This window comes from Salmo salar, chromosome 12 (genome assembly GCF_965601325.2).
Source record: "Salmo salar chromosome 12, fSalSal1, whole genome shotgun sequence".
NCBI classification, from domain to species: domain Eukaryota; kingdom Metazoa; phylum Chordata; class Actinopteri; order Salmoniformes; family Salmonidae; genus Salmo; species Salmo salar.
In genome coordinates, this window is record NC_138302.1 from 61,826,707 (window position 1) to 61,851,511 (window position 24,805).

The window sequence follows — 24,805 nt, forward strand, 5'->3', positions numbered from 1 at the left end:
ACGTCACCAGAGCCGCCCACTAGTCAGGAGCCGCCAGAGCCGCCCGCTAGTCAGAAGCCGCCAGAGTGGCCAGACTGCCCGGAGCTGCCAGAGTGGCCAGACTGCCCGGAGCTGCCAGAGTGGCCAGACTGCCCGGAGCTGCCAGAGTGGCCAGACTGCCCGGAGCTGCCAGAGTGGCCAGACTGCCCGGAGCTGCCAGAGTGGCCAGACTGCCCGGAGCTGCCAGACTGCCCGGCGCTGCCAGAGTGGCCAGACTGCCCGGAGCTGCCAGAGTGGCCCGCCTGTTCAGGGCTGCCAGAGTGCCCTGCCTGTCAGGAGCAGCCAGAGTGGCCCGCCTGTTCGGGGCTGCCAGAGTGCCCTGCCTGTCAGGAGCTGCCAGAGTGGCCCAACTGCCCAGATCAGCCAGAGTGGCCCGCCTGTTCGGGGCTGCCAGAGTGCCCTGCCTGTCAGGAGCTGCCAGAGTGGCCCGTCAGTCAGGATCAGCCCGAGGGGCCCTCCTGTCCTCTGGCCCAGCCCGAGGGGCCCTCCTGTCCTCCGGCCCAGCCCGAGGGGCCCTCCTGTCCTCCGGCCCAGCCCGAGTGGCCCTCCTGTCCTCCGGCCCAGCCCGAGTGGCCCTCCTGTCCTCCGGCCCAGCCCGAGTGGCCCTCCTGTCCTCCGGCCCAGCCCGATTGGTCCGTCTGCCAGGGTCAGCCCGCGTGGCACGTCTGCCCAGCGCAGCTAGCGGCGCCACCAAAGTGGGCAACGCCAAAGGGGGAACGAGGTCCACGTCCTGCACCTGAGCCACCTCCAGGATATGTGGGTTGGGGAGGGAGGGTGTAGCACAGTGCCGTCGGTGACGGCAGCCACCCTCCCTTCCCTCCCTCCCTTATGGTTTAGGGGTTATTGTTTGTTGGTTTTGTTGGGGTATTGGGGATTTTCTTGTGTTTTTCTTTTTTAAGGTGCATCCCGGAGTCTGCACCTTGAGGGGGGGGTACTGTCACGTCCTGACCAGCAGAGGGCGTTTTTCTTAGTCTTGGTCAGGATGTGGCAGGGGGTTTGTGCTTGTTAAATGTTGGGTTGATGATTGGGACTTCCAATTGAAGGCAGGTGTGTATAGTTGCCTTTGATTGGAAGTCCTATATAGGTGTGTGTGTTTGTCTTTGGGGTTGTGGGGAATTGTTTTTGCACTGCGTTTTAGATAGCCTGCAAAACTGTTGTAAATCGTGAGTACCGTTCATTGTTTTGTTTTCCCTGTGGATGCTTTTTTTTCATTTACCAATTAAAAGAATGAGTGTCCACACTTCCGCTGCGCCTTGGTCCGCTTCTCTACACGACTTAATCTGTGACACTCTCTTGAAAAAGCCAAACCTTGGCCCAGAAAATATAAAAAACTATCGGCCTATATCTAATCTCCCATTCCTCTCAAAAATTGTAGAAAACTCACTGCCTTCCTGAAGACAAACAATGTATACAAAATGCTTCAGTCTGGTTTTAGACCCCATCATAGCACTGAGACTGCACTTGTGAAGGTGGTAAATTACCTTTTAATGACGTCAGACTGAGGCTCTGCATCTGCCCTCGTGCTCCTAGACCTTAGTGCTGCTTTTGATACCATCGATCACCACATTCTTTTGGAGAGATTGGAAACCCAAATTGGTCTACACGGACAAGTTCCGGCCTGGTTTTTGATCTTATCTGTCGGAAAGATATCAGTTTGTCTCTGGATGGTTTTTCCTCTGACAAATCAACTGTAAATTTCGGTGTTCCTCAAGGTTCCGTTTTAGGAACACTATTGTTTTCACTATATATTTACCTCTTGGGGGATGTCATTCGAAAACATAATGTTAACTTTCACTGCTATGCGGATGACACACAGCTGAACATTTCGATGAAACATAGTGAAGCCCCAAAATTGCCCTCGCTGGAAGCCTGTGTTTCAGACATAAGGAAGTGGATGGTTGCAAACTTTCTACTTTTAAACTCGGACAAAACAAAGATGCTTGTTCTAGGTCCCAAGAAACAAAGAGATCTTCTGTTGAATCTGACAATTAATCTTGTTGGTTGTACAGTCGTCTCAAATAAAACTGTGAAGGACCTCGGCGTTACTCTGGACCCTGATCTCTCTTTTGACAAACATATCCAGACTGTTTCAAGGACAGCTTTTTTCCATCTACGTAACATTGCAAAAATAAGAAATGTTCTGTACAAAAATTATGCAGAAAAATGTATCCATGCTTTTGTCACTTCTAGGTTAGACAACTGCAATGCTCTACTTTCCGGCTACCCGGATAAAGCACTAAATAAACTTCAGTTAGTGCTAAATATGGCTGCTAGAATCCTGACTAGAACCCCAAAATTTGATCATATTACTCCAGTGCTAGCCTCCCTACACTGGCTTCCTGTTAAGGCAAGGGCTGATTTCAAAGTTTTACTGCTAACCTACAAAGCATTACATGGGCATACCTATCTTTCCGATTTGGACCTGCTGTACATACCTACACGTACGCTACGGTCACAAGACGCAGGCCTCCTAATTGTCCCTAGAATTTCAAAGCAAACAGTTGGAGGCAGGGCTTTCGCCTATAGAGCTTAATCTTTATGGAATGGTCTGCCTAACCATGTGAGAGACGCAAACTCGGTCTAAACCTTTAAGTCTTTATTGAAGAATCATCTCTTCAGTAGGTCCTATGATTGAGTGTAGTCTGGCCCAGGAGTGTGAAGGTGAACGGAAAGGCACTGGAGCAACGAACCGCCCTTGCTGTCTCTGCCTGGTCGGTTCCCCTCTCTCCACTGGGATTCTCTGCCTCTAACCCTATTACAGGGGCTGAATCACTGGCCTACTGGTGCTCTTCCATGCCGTCCCTAGGAGGGGTGCGTCACTTGAGTGGGTTGAGTCACTGACGTGGTCTTCCTGTCTGGGTTGGCGCCCCTCCTTGGGTTGTGCCGTGGCGGAGATCTTTGTGGGCTATACTCGGCCTTGTCTCAGGATGGTAAGTTGGTGGTTGAAGATATCCCTCTAGTGGTGTGGGGGCTGTGCTTTGGCAAAGTGGGTGGGGTTATATCCTGCCTGTTTGGCCCTGTCCGGGGGTATCATCGGATGGGGCCACAGTGTCTCCTGACCCCTCCTGTCTCAGCCTCCAATATTTATGCTGCAGTATGTGTTTATGTGTCAATGGGCTAGGGTTAGTCTCTTATATCTAGAGTATTTATCCTGTCTTATCCGGTGTCCTGTGTGAAGTTAAGTATACTCTCTCTAATTCTTTCTTTCTTTCTCTCTCTCTCTCTCTCTCTCTCTCTCTCGGAGGACCTGAGCCCTAGGACCATGCCTCAGGACTACCTGGCATGATGACTCCTTGCTGTCCCCAATCCACCTGGCCGTGCTGCTGCTCCAGTTTCAACTGTTCTGCCTGCGGCTATGGAACCCTGACCTGTTCACCGGACGCGCTACCTGTCCCAAACCTGCTGTTTTCAACTTTCTAGACACAGCAGGAGCGGTAGAGATACTCTCAATGTTCGGCTATGAAAAGCCAACTGACATTTACTCCTGAGGTGCTGACCTGTTGCACCCTCGACAACTACTGTGATTATTATTATTTGACCATGCTGGTCATTTATGAACATTTGAACATCTTGGCCATGTTCTGTTATAATCTCCACCCGGCACAGCCAGAAGAGGACTGGCCACCCCTCATAGCCTGGTTCATCTCTAGGTTTCTTCCTTGGGTTTGGCCTTTCTATGGAGTTTTTCCTAGCCACCATGCTTCTACACCTGCATTGCTTGCTGTTTGGGGTTTTAGGCTGGGTTTCTGTACAGCACTTTGAGATATCAGCTGATGTAAGAAGGGCTATATAAATACATTTGATTTGATTTGATAGGGGCTGCAACCGTAAAGAGCTCAGCCATGTGCTCCTTGTCAGTAACAACCACATCATCAACATTAAGGGAAATGGGCAGCTGTGAGGAGGAGGCTTTATTCTCCAGGTCTTTAACCGTTTCCAGAACTTATTGGGGTTAGACCCAAAGAGAGAGAACTGCTCCTTAAAGTAACTAACTTTGGCCTGCCGAATAGCCTGAGTGCACTTATTTCTCATTTGCCTGAACGAGAGCCTGTCAGCCTGAGTATGCATGTGCCGAGCCTTTAGCCAAATGGAATTCTTGAGGTGGAGTAACTCTGCCAGATCACGGCCAACCCATGGGCTGAACCTTTTTTTAATTCTCATTTTCTTTATGGTGGCGTTTGTTAACAATATCACTAAACACATCAAAACAGAAGGTCCAAGCGTTTTCAACAGAGGGGATCAAGCTGATTTACAGAGGCCAGGTCATGAAGGAAGGCTTGCTCATGAACGTTTTTTAGCAAGCATCTGTGACAAATCAGGACGTGTCGTTTCACTGAGCAGCCATTTCGAACACAGGCTGTAAAACAGTGATCACTAAAGTCATTACAGAAAACATCAGACTGATACCTATCAGGATTATTTGTGAGGATAACATCAAAGACAGTAGCCTTTTATGACTGTTTGGAGTCATACCTTGTGGGATTGGTAATAATCTGAGAAAGATTTAGGGAGTCCCATTGCTTTAGGACTGGTTTAAGCATGTCCCAGTTTAGGTCCCCTAGCAGGACAAAGTCAGACTTAGTGTAAGGGGCCAGGAGAGAGCATAGGGCAGGTAGGGTACAGGCCGGTGCTGATGGTGGACGATAACACAAAGCAACAGTCAACAAAGAGCTATTTGAAAGTTTAATGCACTTCTTAGGGCTAACTTCCTGTGAAACAGGAGGGCGCACAATTCAAATAAATAATCATAAATAATATGGATTTTAAACATTTATGTACATATAAGTGTCTTACATCGGCTGAAAGCTTAAATTCTTGTTAATCTAACTGCACTGTCCGATTTACAGCGAAAACATGCCATGCGATTGTTTGAGGATGGCACCCCACATCAAAATATTTTTCCACCGGCACAGGTTTCATACATTCACAAATAACGATTAAATATTCACTTACTTTTTGAAAATCTTCCTCTGATTTGTCAGCCAAAGGGTCCCACCTATAACATGTAGTGTTGTTTTGTTAGATAAAATCCTTCGTTATAACCCAAAAAGTCTGTTTAATTGGCGTCATCGATTTGAGTAATCCACTCATTCAACTTGCAGAGAAAGGAATCCAAAAATCTACCCCTAAACTTTGTTTCAACAGATCAAAATACATTTCTATTTACTCCTCAGATACCCTAAAATGTAATCAAACTATAATATTACTTACGGAAAGAAGAATGTTCAATAGGAAACCGATTTTAGCAGGTGCGTAATGTCTTCATAGCGCGCGCAAACACGAATTTCAAAGACTGTCTTTCTACTTAAACTGATATTTCTTATTTGTAATTGAAGTAACAAGCCTGAAACCTTGAACATAGACTGCTGACACCCTGTGGAAGCCATAGGAATTGCATGCAGGGAATCTAATTTTCAATCTTTCTAAAATAATGGTTTCTCAAAAAAATGATTTCCGGTTGGTTTTTCTTTGGATTTTTACTACCATATCTATTGTGTTATATTCTCCTACATTATTTTACAATTTCTACAAACTTCAAAGTATTTTCTTTCCAATGGTACCAATTATATGCATATCCTGGATTCAGGGCCTGAGCTACAGGCAGTTTACTTTGGGCACGTCATTCAGACAGGAAGTGGAGAAAAAAGGGGCCTAGCCCTAAGAAGTTAAAACAAGCAAATCAAATTGTTTGGGGACAGACTTGGTGGAGACAACCAAGCACTGAATGTGTTCCTTGGTAAAGATTGCGACTCCACCACCTTTGGAAGATCTGTCTTCCTGAAAAAGGTTGTAACCAGAAAGGTTAACATCAGTGTTCAAAACACTCTTTCTTAACCATGTCTCAGTAATGACCAACACATCTGGATTGGAGCTGTGAACCCACACTTTCAATTGATATATTTTAGGTAATAAGCTTCTAGTGTTAAAGTGCAGAAAACCCAGGCTTTTATGAGAGCAGAAATCAGTGAAGCAAATATCAGAACACAAGTCCGAATTGGGGCTAGCAACAGTAGATGGGCCAGGGTGTACATATTCATTTTCAGATATCATCATCAGTAATACAATTAGGGCACGGCAGAGGACAGGGAGAGCTCTGCAGTTATTCTTTTTAATGACATTTGAATGTGCATCAGATGGCAACAAGATCATATTGTACAGCAATTTCATCAGGTAACATGAATACAAAGCCGGCAAGAGGTGGTTAGAATAGGATGGGAGGCCAAGAGTCTGTGTAACCAATAGAGAGTCAGAGTCCCGAGCGTGGGAATAAACATAGTCTGTGCCACGGTTGGGTAAACAAGCAAGCTCATAGTCAACAAAGCACACGAGGCAAATAGCATAAAGCACAAGAAAAATATATAACGACTTGGGACTAGCCATTGTAAGTTCAAAGAGTCACTCGCCTCAACAAGGTAACTTGAGAGAGAAGCTCTCTATGAGTCCAGTAGGCTTGAAAAGTATGAGATACAATAAATAAATAGTAGTCTTATACTAGTTAATTAAAGTGTTTCTGAGTAAGCTCACATAATAAGCTTCACAAGTTAATTACCCTACCTAAAATTCCAATCAGTCCAAAGTCTGAGGTGTGTGTGTGTGTGTGTGTGTGTGTGTGTGTGTGTGTGTGTGTGTGTGTGTGTGTGTGTGTGTGTGTGTGTGTGTGTGTGTGTGTGTGTGTGTGTGTGTGTGTGTGTGTGTGTGTGTGTGCTGGAGGCGAGGGGGGACTGTGCCGGGGTACCTGTACTAGACAGGGGGAGACAGGCCAGGGCAGATGGTGAACAGATCGCCAAGTGGAATCCAAGCAGCAGTGCATTAGGCAACGGGAGTAGGTGTCACACCCGCTTGGGAGAAGCTGTTTTTGGGAGGCAGATTCCTTGTAGAAAATCCCAGCTAGCTAGCTAACATAGCTAGCAAGTCTCTGTCCACCATTTTTTTTCCATGTGGAAAAGCAGGTCGTAAGCTAGCTCTATCTCTTCAGTTTCGGCGAATGGTACTTTACGACATCCAAACAAAGTTGTCCTGTAGCTGTTGTATTTTGGAGATTGCGAGGAGGATATCTTCTGATGTGATCATTTACATCATTTAGCAGACGCTCTTATCCAGAGCGACTTACAAATTGGTGCATTCACCTTATGATATCCAGTGGAACAACCACTTTACAATAGTACATCTATATCTTTTTTTTGGGGGGGGGGGGGGTAGAAGGATTACTATATCCTATCCCAGGTATTACTTAAAGAGGTGGGGTTTCAGGTGTCTACGGAAGGTGGTGATTGACTCCGCTGTCCTGGCGTCGTGAGGGAGCTTGTTCCACCATTGGGGTGCCAGGGCAGCGAACAGTTTTGACTGGGCTGAGCGGGAACTGTGCTTCCGCAGAGGTAGGGGGGCCAGCAGGCCAGAGGTGGATGAACGCAGTGCCCTTGTTTGGGTGTAGGGCCTGATCAGAGCCTGAAGGTACAGAGGTGCCGTTCCCCTCACAGCTCCGTAGGCAAGCACCATGGTCTTGTAGCAGATGCGAGCTTCAACTGGAAGCCAGTGGAGTGTACGGAGGAGCGGGGTGACGTGAGAGAACTTGGGAAGGTTGAACACCAGACGGGCTGTGGCGTTCTGGATGAGTTGTAGGGGTTTAATGGCACAGGCAGGGAGCCCCGCCAACAGGGAGTTGCAGTTATCCAGACGGGAGATGACAAGTGCCTGGATTAGGACTTGCGCCGCTTCCTGATCAAGTAACAATATTGTTTATTATTGAGTTAATTTACAATTAAAGTATCTTGGCTGCATATCAGTTCAAAATAGAGATGAATCCAGGGGCTCCTGTATTGTAATGACCTCTGCACAGAGGGAGGGGGCTTCAAAAGCCTCTGCATTTGGGTGGGGGAGGCTGTGAAACTCTATTGCCATTGTTGGGCTCAACAGCTTTGACACCTCTCACTTCACATCTCAGTGCTAAATGAAGTTGCAGCCGGATCTGTTCTATGCTAGCAAGCTTGGTAGCCTTAACTGAGTATTCAGTCCTTATAAAGTAACATATCATTGTAATTTATTTTTCTTCTTGGCTTAAAAAGTAGCTTCAGACAAAACAGACTAAACTCAGTTCCAGGTTGAATGGTGGTTTCAGGTTTCTGTTGTGCCTCTTTTGCTGGTCGTTGGTTTGCCAGAGCATTTGCTGTATAGTCCTTGGAAATAAAAATATTTGGTAGTAGGAATCCTACCAGGTAATTAAAAAAAAAATCAGGTTGTAGGTTTGGAGTTTTGATTTGGAGTGGTTATGTTGTGGAGGGTAGTATCCTGTATATGTCCTTGCAGAAAAATCAAAGTTTATCTATCTCTAAATCTATCTTTTTGTAAAAACATGCTGAGAGAGGTATGGATCCGGCTCAAATTAAGCATTGTTCATACCCCAGAGTTAATACTTGGTAGAAACACCTTCGGCAGCCATTACAGCTGTGAATCATTCTGGATAACATTCTACCAACCTTGCCAAACTCTTAGAGCAACATACAGTGCATTCGGAAAGTATTCCCCTTGACGTTTTCCACATTTTGTTACATTACGGTCTTATTCTACAATGGATTAAATAAAACAATGTTATCATCGATCTACACACAATAACTCATAATAACAAAGCGAAAACAGGTTTTTAGAAATGTTTGCACATTTATTAAATATAAAAACAGATATCTTATTTACATAAGTATTCAGACCTTTTGCTATGAGACTCAAAACTGAGCTGAGGTGTATCCTGTTCCCATTGATCATCCGTGAGATGTTTCTACAACTTGATTGGAGTCCACCTGTGGTAAATTCAATTTATTGGACATGATTTGGAAAGGCACATACCTGTCTATATAAGGTCCCAAGCATTGAGGACGAAGGAATTTGTCCGTAGAGCTCCGAGACAGGATTGTTTTGAGGCACAGATCTGGGGAAGGGTACCAAACAATGTCTGCAGCATTGAAGGTCCCCAAGATCACAGTGGCCTCCATCATTCTTAAATGGAAAAAGTTTGGAACCACCAAGACTCTTCCTAGAGCTGGCCGCCCAGCCAAACTGAGCACTCAGGGGAGAAGGGCCTTGGTCAGGGAGGTGACCAAGAACCAAATGGTCAATCTGACAGAGCTCCAGATTTCCTCTGTGGAGATGGGAGAGCCTTCCAGAAGGACAACCATCTCTGCAGCACTCCAACAATCAGGCTTTTATGCTAGAGTGGCCAGACGGAAGCCACTCCTCAGTAAAAGGCACATGACAGCCCGCTTGGAGTTTGCCAAAGGGCACCTAAAGCCTCTCAGACCATAAGTAACAAGATTCTCTGGTCCGACGAAACCAAGGTTGAACTCTTTGGCATGAATGCCAAGCATCATGTCTGGAGGAAACCTGGCACCATGCGTACGGGAAAGCATGGTGGTGGCAGCATCATGCTGTGGGGATGTTTTTCAGCAGCAGGGACTGGGAGACTAGTCAGGATCAAGAGAAAGATGAACGGAGCAAAGTACAGAGAGATCCTTGATAAACACATGGTCCAGATCGCTCAGACCTCAGACTGGGGTGAAGGTTCAACTTCTAACAGGACAATGACCCTAAGCACACAGCCAAGACAATGCTGGAGTGGCTTCAAGACAAGTCTCTGAATGTCCTTGAATGCCCCAGCCAAAGCCCGGACTGCAACCTGATCGAACATCTCTGGAGAGACGCTCCCCATCCAACCTGACAGAGCTTGAGAGGATATGCAGCGAAGAACGGGAGAAACGCCCCAAATACAGGTGTGCCAAGCTTGTAGCGTCATACCCAAGAAGACACAAGGCTGTAATCGCTGCCAATGGTGCTTCAACAAAGTACTGAGCAAAGGGTCTGAATACTTATGTATAAATATAATATTTCCATTTTAAATACATTTGCAAAAATGTCAAAAATCTGTTTTTGCTTTGTCATTATGGGGTATTTTGTGTAAATTGATGAGGGGAAAAAACTATTTAATCCATTTTAGAATAACAAAATGTGGAAAAAGTCAATGGGTCTGAATACTTTTCGAATGCGCTGTATGTATTTGATAAAGGCACAATCATTTCGGCTTTTTTGAACATGGGCTCATAAAATGTCTTTAATTTAGGGTCCATAATGTGGCTCATCAGGCTCAGGTAGCATCAGGCTTGAATTTTCAATCAAAGCTGTAATCTAATCCAGATTTAGGCCTAAACTTTATAATGCTTTTGAATGACACTTCCGAATGACAATTCTCGGTATAAAAACATTTGTAAAATACCGGGAAAATGTTCAACCCTAGCGAGGATGGAGGACATTCGTGGCAGGTGTGCCCTCTATATAACTCTGTGGCAAGGTATTTATACGGTCAGGTTTGAGGGTGCCTCCTTTCAATCCGTGTCCTTCACCCAGACAGGGCTGGGTAGTTGAGCACGACGAACAACTAGTATGCATCATTGAAATGTGAGTACAATCCTTTATCTTATAGTAGAGGATAAGAAGAGGACTCCCGTACCATTGTTAGTTTTGTATAGTTGACATTGGCCGCTAATGGCTGCGAAATGCTAACGGGTCAGTCAAACAGCCATTTTGAGTCTATTGATCAGTTCTTCCTGCTACTTGTGTTAATGGAGACATGAATAATTGTTGCTGTTTTTGTGCATTGCCTTTTGTTAATTTAACTAGGCTTGCTTAATGGCTATGCTTGCTACTTTTGTTAGCTTTATATTGTCTGTTTGCTTGCAATGCTATGCTATGTAGCCATTAATAAATCAGCCTGCAATAGCTTCGGCCTACTATGCCTCATGCTATTGCACCCCCTTTCTGGCCATTCATGCATAACGTTACCAATTTATTTGCATATTGTAATTGATTCATTGATTAATTGTATTTTCATTGCTATTATTGCTCGTTATTGTTTGCACCTTTGTCTCCTTTTAGATCAACCATGCTCCATACAAAGTCAACCAAGTCTCAAGTCAAGAGTCATGTTAACAACTTTCAATCATTCCCTACCATGTATCGTCTCCATTACCTGAATCTATAGACTCTTAAACTGGACTGCATCTCTGCCTCCGCCTGCTCTTTAACTGGAATCCCACAGTAGAGGGGCATCACCATAACCCTCACCTACACCTCAATCCGTTATGATCTTGTAACTGAAGAATATTGTGACAGGCTAGGAACTAAAGTTTTGGTCAGTGTTTCTCTAGGCACGCTTATTAGGGAGACATGCAGGAAATGTATAAAAGCACCCATTGGTCATGTTCAGGTGAGTGCATTGTTCCTGGAAAGTTCTTTGTTTGTATAGGCTGTGCAATGTTGCTGGTTTTTCTGTGCGAAACCATTTTATGACCATACTGTCTTGAAGAAATGTTTGTGTGGTTGATTGTTCTGAATGGTATGTGTTGAGTTTGACCATCAGTGAGTTTATTCACCTGTGACAATATTCAAGAGGTTCATTATGTAAAGCAACTGCAATAATATACTTTCATTTCAGATGGTTTGCTGGTTTGTGGTCCAAGCAGTTTATTGGCAGTGCCCTGCAATAAGGCGACTGTCTTTGAGGTCGTTTGTATCTCTAAAATATTTATGTAAATGCCGTTTCTTTTCTACCATCCGAATTAGTGTTTGTCACTGTTTTTGGTCATCTTGTGAACTTGGTCAGCTGAATCTCTGTGAAAGCACTGTTATGTTTCAGCAAGCTATCTAGTGGAAGTAACAGATTTAAGTCATTTTGGTGTACTCTTAATGTATTATTTCTGTGTCGAACAAGCAAACCTAATCCTCTAAGCTTCAAACTTTGTTTGTTCTTTATCTGCCTCTGCACTGTTTCTCTTTAATGGGCCTAGAACCTGTCTAATGTTTAGATGTTACAATTGTAATAAATAATATATTGTTGCTAAGGTGTTGTATGGTGCATTGCTCAGAGCTGTTGACCCAACTCAACAGGTGTCCTGTCACGAACCTGTGTCTTATGTTCTAGTTGAGGCGTTCCCCTCATTAAACCGTAACTGGCGTAGTCCGGTAGTTCTGCCATTTTAGCTAACGCTAGATGGCGAGTGTTACTACAATGTACTAAAGTCATGTCTGCAGAATACCACAGTCATGTACCCAGAAACGGAAACATTAAATACTGAAACACTATAGTGAATACTACAATAAAGTCTGCAAAAACACTCGTGAATACTATAGTTTACTACAGTCATGTCTGTAGAAACACTACAGTATACTAGTCATGACCACAAACACTAGTGTATACTAGTCAAGTCTGCAAAAACAGTATACTACAGTCATGTCTGCAAAAAACTAGTGAAGTCTGCAAAACCACTACAGTGAACACTACAGTAAAGTCAGCAAAAACACAACAGTGAATGCTATAGTAAACTATAGTCATGTCCACAAAAATACTGCAGTGAACCCTATAGTATATAAATCTAGTACTACAGTATTTAGACTAGTGTTTTTTATGTGGGCTGCCTTGAGATCTCATAATAGCTTGTATGGCATAATTAAATAAAACAATATACAGAGGCAAGAAAAAATATGTGAACCCTTTGGAATTACCTGGATTTCTGCATAAATTGGTCATCAGATTTGATCTGATCTTCATCTAAGTCACAACAATAAACAAACATAGTGTGCTTAAACTAATAACACACATAGTTTTTTTCTTGTCTATATTGAATATATAGTTTAAACATTCAGTGTAGGTTGGAAAAAGAACCCCTAGGCTAATGACTTCTCCAAAAGCTAATTGGAGTCAGGAGTCAGCTAAACTGGAGTCCAATCAATAAGACGAGAATGGAGATGTTGGTTAGAGCTGCCTTGCCCTATAAAAAAAACCTCACAAAATTTGAGTTTGCTATTCACAAGAAGCATTGCCTGATGTGAACCATGCCTCGAACAAAAGAGATCTCAGAAGACCAAAGATTAAGAATTGTTGACTTGCATGAAGCTGGAAAGGCTTACAAAAGTATCTCTAAAAGCCTTGATGTTCATCTGTCCACGATAAAAATTGTTTATAAATGGAAAAAGTTCAGCACTGTTGCTACTCTTCCTAGGAGTGGCCGTCTTGCCAAGATGACTGCAAGAGCACGATGCAGAATGCTCAACGAGGTTAAGAAGAATCCTAGAGTGTCAGCTAAAGACTTACAGAAATCTCTGGAACATGTTAACATCTCTAGTGACGAGTCTACGATACGTAAAACACTAAACAAGAGTGGTGTTCATGGGAGGACACCACAGAAGAAGCCACTGCTGTCCAAAAAAAACAAAGCTGCACGTCTGAAGTTTGCAAAAGTGCACCTGGATATTCCACATCGCTACTGGCAAAATATTCTGTGGACAGATGAAACTACAGTTCAGTTGTTTGGAAGGAACACACAACACTATGTGTGGACAAAAAAAGGCACAGCACACCAACATAAAAACCTCATCCCAACTGTAAATTATGGTGGAGGGAGCATCATGGTTTGGGGCTGCTTTGCTGCCTCAGGGCCTGGACAGCTTGCTATCATCGACGGAAAAATGAATTCCCAAGTTTATCAAGACATTTTGTAGGAGAATGTTAGGCTATCTGTCCGCCTAATTGAAGCTCGACAGAAGTTGGGTGATGTAACAGGACAACAACCCAAAACACAGAAGTAAATCAACAACAGAAGGGCTTAATAGAAGAAAATATGCCTTTCTGAATGGCCCAATCAAAGTCCTGACCTCAACCCGATTGAGATGCTGTGGCATGACCTTGAGATCAGTTCGCACCAGACATCCCAATAATATTGCTGATCCTAAACAGTTTTGTAAAGAGGAATGGCCCAAAATTCCTCCTGATGGTTGTGCAGATCTCATACGCAACTACAGAAAACAATTGGTTGAGGTTATTGCTGCCAAAGGAGGGTCAACCAGTTATTAAATCCAAGGATTCACATACTTTTTCGGTGTGAACCGTGTTTAAACGGTGTGAACAATAAAGACATGAAAACGTATAATTGTTTGTGTGTTATTAGTTTACGCAGACTGTGCTTGTCTATTGTCATGACCTAGATGAAGATCAGATGAAATTTTATAAACAATTTATGCAGAAATCTAGGTATTTCCAAAGGGTTCACATACTTTTTCTTGCCACTGTATCTCCATGGCTTGAGGCTATATTACCCCCATAAACGAGCTTAATCCTCAGAAGCAACTGTTTGAATATTCAGAGCTTGTGGTTTCTGCTTGTCCATGGTGTCAGCCCTAGCTATGGAAACACAATTTCCCTAGTATAACACCAGGTTTTAAGCCCATGGTAAGTCTGCCCATACTAGTGTTGCAAAGGAAAAGGGCCATGAAATAACATTTTTTGTGGAGATAATTTTCAAGTTCTCTCCCTCCCACCTTCCCTTTGCTTACCTCCTCTGTGTCCACATTTGCTTCCTCTTCTTCATCCACCTTCTCCATCCTATTCTCTGGGGTGGGGACTACCCACTCTATATTCCCCTCGGCTGGGTGAGATTTGACGTTGAGTGCTTCCTGGGTGTTAACAATGGTTCTCTGGAGGTCCAGTAACCTCCCAGGGGAAGATGTCTCATCCTGGGCACAGTCGGCGAGGAGCCTGGCCTGAGACCCCCACCTCCCGAGCTTGATGGAGAAATTATCATTGACCACCTCGAGAAGAGGTTTCTCCTCTTTGTTAGAAAAGCTGTAGACCACCTTGATGTGAGGCTGCTCCTCATCTTTCAGTATGGGTTCTTTGATGGGGATGGTAGGGGAACGAGAAGGAAGCTCTGGCTTGGAAGATTGGTCAGGTTCAAGAGTGATCAATTGGACTGGGGACTCCGCTTGTTCTTTCTCCCTCTCTTCCGCTCTTTGTCTTTCTCTTGCCTGCTCTTTTTCTCTCTGTCTCTCATCTTCCTTCATCTTTTCCACCTCTCTCTTTCTTTCCCTTTCCCTCTCCTCTTCTATGACTTTCTCCCTGTCCTCCTCTCTCAATCTCTCCTCTTCCACTCTAAACATCTCCCTCTCTTCTTCCTCTCTCTGTCTCTCCCTTTCCCTCTTCACTTCTATCTGTCTCTCTGTCTCCCTCTCTTCTTTCCTCCTCTCCTCCTCTTCCTCCTTTTTCAGTATCTCCTTTTCCCTCTCAAGTTCTATCTGTCTTTCTCTCTCCTTCTCTACTTCTTTCCTCATGTTCTCCCTCTCTTCTTCCTCTCTCTGTCTCTCCCTATCCCACTCCTCCCCTCTTTGTCTTTCTCTCTCCCTATCCTCTTCCTTCCTCTTTCTCTCCCTTTCCCTCTTCACTTCTATCTGTCTTTCTGTCTCCCTCTCCTCTTCTTCCCTCCTCTCCCTCTCTTCCTCCTTTCTCAGTATCTCTTTTTCCCTCTCAAGTTCTATCTGTCTTTCTCTCTCCTTCTCTACTTCTTTCCTCATGTTCTCCCTCTCTTCTTCCTCTCTCTGTCTCTCCCTATCCCGCTCCTCCTCTCTTTGTCTTTCTCTCTCCCTATCCTCTTCCTTCCTCTTTCTCTCCCTCTCTTCCTCCTCCCTCTGTCTCTGTCTATCCCATTCCCTCTCTATTTCACTTTGCGTTTCTCTCCCCTCTTCTTTCATCTTTCTCTCTTCTTCCTCGCTCTGTCTCTCCCTTTCCCTCTCCACAACTTTTTGTCTCTCCCTCTCCCATTCTTCCTCATTCTGTCTCTCCCTTTCCTCTTCTTTCTGCACTTTTTTTTGTTTTTCTATCTCTAACTCAACGTCTCGTTGCCTCTCTTTCTCCCTCTCCTTCTCTGCTTGTCTCTCTTCTAGCACCAGCTGTTTAAGTTTTTCCTCCTGTTGCACCTTGGTCTCCATATCTTTCTCTATTTGATCAATCACTAGCTCTTGTTTTTTCCCTCCATCTTCCATCCGAAGAAGTCTTCCTACTGGTTTGTAGAGTGGCACCTGGGCCCCCTTCTCCTCTCCCTCCTCTTCTCCCTCCTCTTCCTCATCTTCTATCTCCTCACTACTAACCTTTATCCCAGAACATCCTGAGCGACATAGGGTGGAAGCCTTGTCCTCTCGGGGAGCTAGCTGAACGCTTTCGCTCGTCGCCAATGACCCCCCAGTGACACCCAACGCAGGGTGAACTCTGCCAGGGATTGGTTGAGGGGCAACATCCACCCTCTGATTGGATGCCTGAACAGGAGGTGTGTCTAATGCCCAGTCTTTAATTCGCTGTTTCACACCCCCAGAACCGTCTGCTTGTTTAATTGGACCAGGTACTTCCTCCCTCTTGGTCAGAGGCTCTGGCCTCGAGGAGGAGTCCAGCAGCAAACTGATCCTCCGTTGTATGCTGCACACTTTCTCTTCTCCTGCCTCCTTTACCCCTTCTCCAACCCTCTCTTCCTTCAGCGGTGCTGAGTGCTTGAGTCTGCACTCTGGGTCAGATGGTGTCTCTGGTGAATCTGTTATCTTCTCTTCCTCCTTGGTCCTGAGGACAGACACTTTGAGGACTGCAGTCTCTCTCTTGGTCGCCGGTTTCTGCTTCTGGTTGTTGTCTTTGGCTGGTGGCTGTGAGGGGCGCGAGAGGCCGGCCGACTCAAACCTGGAGGTGAGCTCCATGGACAGCCGCTTCCTGCATCCTCCCCAGCGGGCTGCCTGATCCTCCCCAGCGTGACATCTGACGATTGCAGAGGTGGGCTCGCTCACAGTGTCTTCAGACTGGGGTTGAAGGGGAGCCGAGGTGACCGATGGTAATGGTATAGCCTCAGTTCCAGTAGCGGAGTGGCCTGAATCAGAGTCGCCATGTTCATCCAGTTCAGATTCACTGACTTGATTTGCCTCCGAGGTTCCAGTGGGGTCAGATATGGTACTAGCCGGTGGCTCAGATGTTGGGGCAGTAAGGGAGCTGGATGTGGAAAGAGCAGCTTGGTTTTGTTCAGTGGTGTGGGTTGAGTCAGTGTGGGGTGTTATGGTTGAAGGAGCTTTGAGAGCATTGGTCGGTTCAGGTGTCATGGTGCTCACTGTATCGCGTTTCACAGCTCCGCTTGAGTCAGACACAGGGCCACTAATAGGCTGATTAGGCTCCGGTTTGCTGGAGGTAGTGGGTGTAGTGGGTGGGGTCTGAGACGGCTGTGGAGTCCTTGTGAGTGTCTTTGGGGCTAGGATGGAGCGTAGGGTGGTGTTCCTCTGCAGTGAGAAGGGTTTGGGAGGCAGGCGAGGTTTGGGGCCGGGCGCAGGCTTGACGCCAGCCCCTCTTGCTTGGCCCACCTCACCAGACGCCATGTCCATACGAGCTGCCATGCCCTCACTTCGTTCTTGAGAAGAGAAAAACCGAAGGGAGGAGTGGAGAATGGCTGGAAAATGTGAATGGCGGGGAAAAAGGGAGAGGTAAGCAGGGGAGGAGAAGGGACAGAAGGGGAGGGAGAGGAAGAAGTGAACAGAGAGGCGAGAAGAAGAAAGGCTATTTTAGGCTACTGGTGCTACATGAAGCCAGGTAGAAAACAAATCATTTCCTTTACTTCACATTTAGCTGTCACTCTGCTCTCTGACAAATACTTTCACCATAACGTATCACTTTCACATATTCTGGTGATACTCTGGGTTAAAAGCCAGTCGGTTTGGCTCTCTAAGGCCAAGCTAGAAGAGGCTGGTTGGATTAGATTTTTACAGAGGAAAAATACCTACCTCTAAAACTAAACAAAGTGAGACATACTACAAGCTACCTCTTACACCGCAACTGTACAGTATTATTGTTATGTCAGTCAAATAAATGTCAACGGACTGACTGTTGTTTGCATTTTGTTTGACATCCAATTCTACATTATGTAGAACAACTCACTTATTTCTGCGAGGGATTTGCCACCAAATGCAAACCTTTAGCACTATATTCACTTAAAGATGATACATCCTATACTTATCATCCCTTAAAATACGGGGATTGTCTACAAAAAGTGCTGTTGCTTATGCTCAAATAAACAGTGACATCCCATTGGGCAAAAACAGGCTGAATCAACGTTGTTTCCACGTCATTTCAACAACATAAAAATCAATGTAATGACATTGAATCAATGTTGAAAACTGATTGTATTTGCTAAAAGTTATCAATGTAAGGGAATTTAGTATTTTTTTCTCACCCAACTTTTAGCCTAAATACAATGTCATGGTCATTTTTTGTTGATTTCACGTTGAATTCACATTAGTTGACAACTCAACCAAATGTAAATCAAAACTAGACGTTGAACTGACATCTTTGCCCAGTGAGATACTGTTCCTTGGCCTGATATTCATGATCTAGGGCTCTATTCAATCTGTGAACTAAAGAATTACAGATTGATTTCCGATTGAGCTGACATATGCAGCGTTTACAGTGAATGCAGTCTTCGCTAACTCAAGAACTTTGCCTTTAAATTTAAATCACGCCGTAATGCTGAACTTCCATGATACGGATTTAATAGAGCCCTTAATCTCAAATCCAAATAGCTTTTTTTATCTCTGATTGATACTACGATAGCTGATTGCGCAAAATCTCTATACTATAAAGTTGTTTGAGTTGTTTACAGGAAGCTGTTCTTATTTCTAACCATACTTAGATTGACACTAGTGAGTCAAGCCAGGTTGTTTGGTTGATTTGTGAGTGATGTCATCTAAATTTGAATGGAACAAAACACAAATGTGTCCCAGTTGCATGTTGTACATCCTGTCTGGTTTTTCCTGTCAGCTGTCAGAGTGTAGTATAAACCAGTCCAACCACATACCACTGCTCCATATAGGAAGCACTTTAAAATCATGTGAGGAGCCCCAAGGTCTGACTGGGAGGCATGTCACATAGTTAGATACGATCTATTGGTAAATGTTTGCAACATAATCACTTGTTGTTGCAAACAAATGGTGACTGTCACCACTTTCTGACAAATACCTAGCAGCCAATTCTGATATTGCCATTATCTATGATCAAATCAAATCAAATTGTGTTGGTCACATACACGTGTTTAGCAGATGTTATCGCGGGTGTAGCGAAATGCTTGTGTTTCTAGCTCCGACAGTGCAGTAACATCTAACAGTTTCACAACATGTACCCAATACACACAAATCTAAGTAAAGGAATGGAATTAAGAATATATAAATATATGGACGAGCAATGTCAGAGCGGCATCGACTAAGATACAGTAGAATAGTATAGAATACAGTACATACATGAGATGAGTAATCCAAAATATGTAAACATTATTAAAGTTACTAGTGTCCCATTTATTAAAGAGGCCAGTGAAGTCTATGTATATAGGCAGCAGCCTCTAATGTTCTAGTGGTCTCTTCCACCCCGTGTAATAGATCCCAAAATATGCCTGTGTCAAATGTTGTTTATACTTGCTGTATTTGCAATTCCAAAAACACCTGCAACTCAGCGTCCCCTAGTATAATACATAGTGTATTATGTGTTTGCAGTCAGTCCACAAAAGAAAATACAAAAAAACACACTTTACCTGCCCGAGTCTATCCTTTGCAGACTGATGTTGAAGACGTGTTATTTTATACAGAACATATAACAAAGTTTAGCAACGTGCTAAACCTTTTGGAAATTAACGGTTGGCTGTAAGAAAAACCAACGAAACAAACCCCTTGTTCGACTCTGTAACCTTCAGTTGGTGTTAATATGTGACCAATAAATGCAGCACACAATGACCTCACTGTGGTTGAACTCACGTAGTCTAATCTCTCCTTCACAGCAGGTAGAGAGCGGATAAATAGAGGCATATCAAAACCATAAAGGCGCTATAATAACAATCATATTATAAAAGTCCTGGAATGACTTCCTGCTATGTGGACTCCTGGTAGTGAAATAGCCCTTTTCCTTGTTGCATATCCCTAGCCTATAGTGACAAAGGAAAAGCGTTTTAGGATCATATACTTAGAATCTACCTGTTTTGATAATGACTATAAGTCTTTCACTTTGAAAACATTTCAACCAAAAGGACCATTCTACCCCGCTTAATGACAACGCTGCTGTTACTTATAGCTGTGACCAACTGACAAGTCAGATGTTTTATATGAATAGACTTTAAACTTCAGGATCTCCAGATTACAGCATGTGTGGAACAGAGACTGTTTGACAAATTTGTCTCTCTCCAAAGTCATTCAACACAGATCCCACACAAGAACACTATTGTGCCACAGCGAACGATGGTCCTCGACAGTCCCTAGAGCGGCAGTCCGGACAGTCAAGCCTCGTGCACACCAACTGTGCCAAACTGTGTGTGTTTCGTCTTCTTCTTCAGTGATGTTTTAGGGCAGACTTCACTGGAAACAGTGTATCTGTCACGCTCTGACCTAAGAGAGCTGTTTTTTCTCTGTTTAGTTAGGTCAGGATGTGATATGGGTGGGCATTCTATGTTTTCTGTTTGTATGTTTAGTTCTTGTTTTTCTATTTCTATGTTGGAGTTTTGGAATGATCTCCAATTAGAGGCAGCTGGTTCGTGTTGTCTCTAATTGGAGATCATATTTAAGTTGGGGGTTTTTCTATTGTGTTTTGTGGGTAGTTGTTTTCCGTTTTGTTGTCTGTTGCCTGACGGAACTGTTTGCTGTCGTTTTGTTTTCTTTGTTTAAGTTTTTTCATTAAAGAATAATCATGAGCACTCAACACGCCGCGCCTTGGTCCCCTCTATACGACGCACGTTACAGTATCGCCACCCACTACTGGATGCGGGAAATAAAAAAAATGAGAAATCCAAAAAGGGAAATCAACTAAAACATTTAATCCACTAAAACATCTGGGTTTTTTTTTTTTTTTACTTTGCCCTAAATACACTCAGAGCCCTACTCAGATCTGGTTGACCTGAGATGACGGAACCACAGTACACCATGCAGCTCCTCACCCATTACATCCTGCATTCCCAAGAAGCGTTCATCTGCAGATACGATGATATTGATATTGAGTGCTTATCCACTCCTGCAGGGCAGTTTATCACCATAGCAATAAATGCCAAAACAAATCTACTTTCTTCACGACAAGGGTATCTGGATCCTGCACCTTGCGAACAGCAGCCCCTGCACTGGACTGCGGTGACTCCAACAGAACCACTAGAACATTCTTTACCTTTTCTTGCAGTCGCGGCATAGGAGACACACTGAACAGCTCTTATCTTAGCAATCTCAGCCTCCTTCACCCTTACAGGACATTCAGGGAACTCATGTGCATGTTTCCCACCACAATTACGACATTCAACACCATCATCTTCCGGAGCAAAATAATCACTCAAGTCATTATCTTTGCAAACATTTTACACATGTCCAAATGCTTTTCAGTTGGAACACTGCAGTAACCTGGGGACAAATGCCCTCCCAGGCTAACTCACATATCCCATCTTGACATGTGTGGAGATGACTCATCCAAAAATACCAACACAGACGTAGTCTATATCATCTTTCCATTGAACATACACCTCAATCGTCATGCCCCCAAATACTCCAGGAATTTGTATCTTGGTCTTCTCAGAGACTCCAGAATCACGCCCTTGATTGGTGCACTGCTACGAAAATCTGTCTCCTTGATTCTAGTGAGGCGAACGTGCTCTCCTTTTCTCCCAACACAGAACAATTCTACAAAATTACACTTCTGGTCACCCTCACAGATTCCACAGTACCCAACACTTTCTTCACCATCTTGGCAACATCAAACAAATCTCCCAAGTACATCTTCTTATCCTCAAACCCCACTCCTAATACAAACTGTGAAGTAGTTGGGCCATGAGCAGTAGGATTACTAGACAGCGTTTTAAATGTGATTTTAGCACTCTTTATTCATCTTTTAGCAACTCTAGTCTATCCAGTATTCTCAGCACCTTCCTTCTCAATCTCGTTTTAGCTAACTCGGTATCCGTTTCCGCCATTCTCTCTAGCTCTCCTTTATACATACATACACTACCGGTCAAAAGTTTCAGAACACCTACTCATTCAAGGGTTTTTCTTTATTTTTACTATGTTCTACATTGTAGAATAATAGTGAAGACATCAAAACTATGAAATAACACATATGGAATCATGTAGTAACCAAAAAAGTGTTGGCATTCTCTCAACCAGCTTCATGGGGTAGTCATATGAAATGCATTTCAATTAACAGGTGTGCCTTGTTAAAAGTTAGTTTGTGGAATTGCTTTCCTTCTTAATGTGTTTCAGCCAATCAGTTGTGTTGTGACATGGAGGGGTGGTATACAGAAGGTAGTCCTATTTGGTAAAAGACCAAGTCCATATTATGGCAAGAACAGCTCAAATAAGCAAAGAGAAACGACAGTCCATCATTACTTTAAGACATGAAGGTCAGTCAATCCTGAAAATGTCAAGAACTTTGAACGTTTCTTCAAGTGCAGTCGCAAATGCCATCAAGCGCTATGATGAAACTGGCTCTCATGACGACCGCCACAGGAAAGGAAGACCCAAAGTTACCTCTGCTGCAGAGGATGAGTTCATTAGAGTTATCAGCCTCAGAAATTGCAGGCCAAATAAATGCTTCACAGAGTTCAAGTAACAGACACATCTCAGCATCAACTGCTCAGAGCAGATTGTGTGAATCAGGCCTTAATGGTTGAATTTCTGCAAAGAAACCACTACTAAAGGACACCAATAATAAGAAGAGACTTGCTTGGGCCAAGAAACACAAGCAATGGACATTAGACGAGTGGAAATCTGTCCTTTGGTCTGATGAGTCCAAATTTGAGATTTTTGGTTCTAACTGCCATGTCTTTGTGAGACGGAGAGTAGGTGAACGAATGATCTCTGCATGTGTGGTTTCCACCGTGAAGCATGGAGGAAGAGGTGGATGGTGTGGGAGTGCTTTGCTGGTGACACTGTCAGTTATTTATTTAGAATTCAAGGCACACTTAACCAGCATGGCTACCACAGCATTCTGCAGTGATATGCCATCCCATCTGGTTTGCGCTTAGTGGGACTATAATTTGTTTTTCAACAGGACAATGACCCAACACACCTCCAGGCTGTGTAAGGGCTATTTTAACAAGGAGAGTGATGGAGTGCTGCCTCAGATGACCTGACCTCCACAATCACCCGACCTCAACCCAATTGAGATGGTTTGGGATGAGTTGAACCCCAGAGTGAAGGAAAAGCAGCCAACAAGTACTCAGCATATGTGGGAACTCCTTCAAAAAAGCATTCCAGGTGAAGCTGGTTGAGAGAATGCCAAGAGTGTGCAAACTGTCATCAAGGCAAAGGGTGGCTACTTTGAAGAATCTAAAATATATTTTTATTTGTTTAACACTTTTTTGGTCACTACATGATTCCATATGTGTTATTTCATAGTTTTGATGTCTTCACTATTATTACTATTATGTTGAAAATAGTAAAAATAAAGAAAACCCTTGAATGTGTAGGTATGTCCAAACTTTTGACTGGTACTGTGTGTATGTATGTATATATATATATATATATATATATATATATATATATTATCAGTGAACTGGGCATTAGTACTCCCATATGAGCAGAAACACATTCCTTGGCACTAAAGTTTCTGAAATGGCTCAGGAAATTAGTCCTCTGAGTCTACTTAGGGAAAGGGTTCATTTCACAATTCAAGACGCTCAAATCCCTCTGGGTTGATGGTGATTTTGGTATACTTCCTCTGCCTCTGACCACAATTTGCTATTAAGAAGGCTAGTAGCTGCGGTTTTGAAACTCTAATTGGTAGGCCTATGCCTAGGCAAAAAAAACTTAGCCAAGTAGGCTAATAGCCTAAAACCTTCGATTTTTGGCTAATGTAAACAGTACAGCATCCTAAAAATCAGAAAAGGCAAGCTGCATGGTCCATCTGGCATTTGCATTGGCCGTGCAGCATTTACGGTGATATGGCCTTTGCAGAAGTCAGGGCTTTCAAGCCTTATGTCCACCAGATGAACTCTGTCTTCCGACAGAAGTCAATCATTTTCAATGGAGCAGTCCGCAGCGCTGCGTTGGGAATGCCACACTAGACTGCGGTGCGTTCTGTGTACCGCATACGTTCAATATTTTCAAGTCGTGCATTGCTTTATATTGCGGTGGTACAAACATAAGTTCATAAACAGTCAAGCCAGTTAGCTAGCTATCTAACTATGAAGTGAACCACTTTGCTAGATAGCTTAGCTAAGACATTGCCAGCACCTAGCTTCCACTTTCCAGCTAATTCAACTGACCAGGTAATCCAATCGTATAGGCAATGTCTCCATGCAACATTTTTAGCACGTAGGTCCAGGTAGCAATCAGCGCGTTGGTCAAACACTGCAGGGAACCCAGAGACAGCGAGCATTACCTTCTCCATGCTGCAAACCTTTCTGCAGCCTTGAGTCAAGTACGGAAAATGTGGACTAGACATCTGGCAAAAACAACATACAGCAAAACTATAAGAATTTGGTGGACATATGGCATCAGAATTTGTGCGCCTCCAGGAGCAGCGCAGCGCTGTTGAACAAACCTGTTGTGATTGAAGTTGTCAAGGAAGTGGGTTTGTGCTTATACTGGACCTCCTGTCCCCACCTACCGTCAACCAATCATGTCAATGCGGAGCTATACTGCGCTATAAGGATCCCTCTGCATTGTTACAAAATTTGGGAGGCACATGGGTGATGAGTTCTGATTTTGTCCTCTGCATGCCTCTGGAGGCTCCGCAATTGCGTCACACACCCCATACCCCTCCATACGGAGCCTCTGACCACATAGGCAGATAAAGCATACATTCGCTTTGAGGCTCGATCTGCCTGAATCAATGCTGGTACAGCAATACATCATACTGATTGTAACTTTAAAATATTGAGGGACTGTGAATCAGTGGTGGTTAAAAACAACACCTGTAGTCGCC

At 44.0% G+C, this 24,805-nt stretch overlaps 1 protein-coding gene across 1 annotated transcript in view; it reads right to left on the reverse strand.

Annotated features, from left to right (window-relative positions):
- Positions 1–19,638, reverse strand: part of LOC106565491 (uncharacterized) — a 43,499-nt gene extending 23,861 nt beyond the window's left edge. Inside the window, exons 1-2 of the mRNA XM_045691583.2 lie at positions 19,449–19,638; positions 14,410–17,321 (exon numbers count right to left, since the gene is read on the reverse strand). Coding sequence (XP_045547539.2) covers positions 14,410–17,268 — 2,859 coding nt within the window. The 5' untranslated portion in view covers positions 17,269–17,321; positions 19,449–19,638. The remainder of the gene's footprint in view (positions 1–14,409; positions 17,322–19,448) is intronic.
- Positions 19,639–24,805: the final 5,167 nt, after the last annotated feature.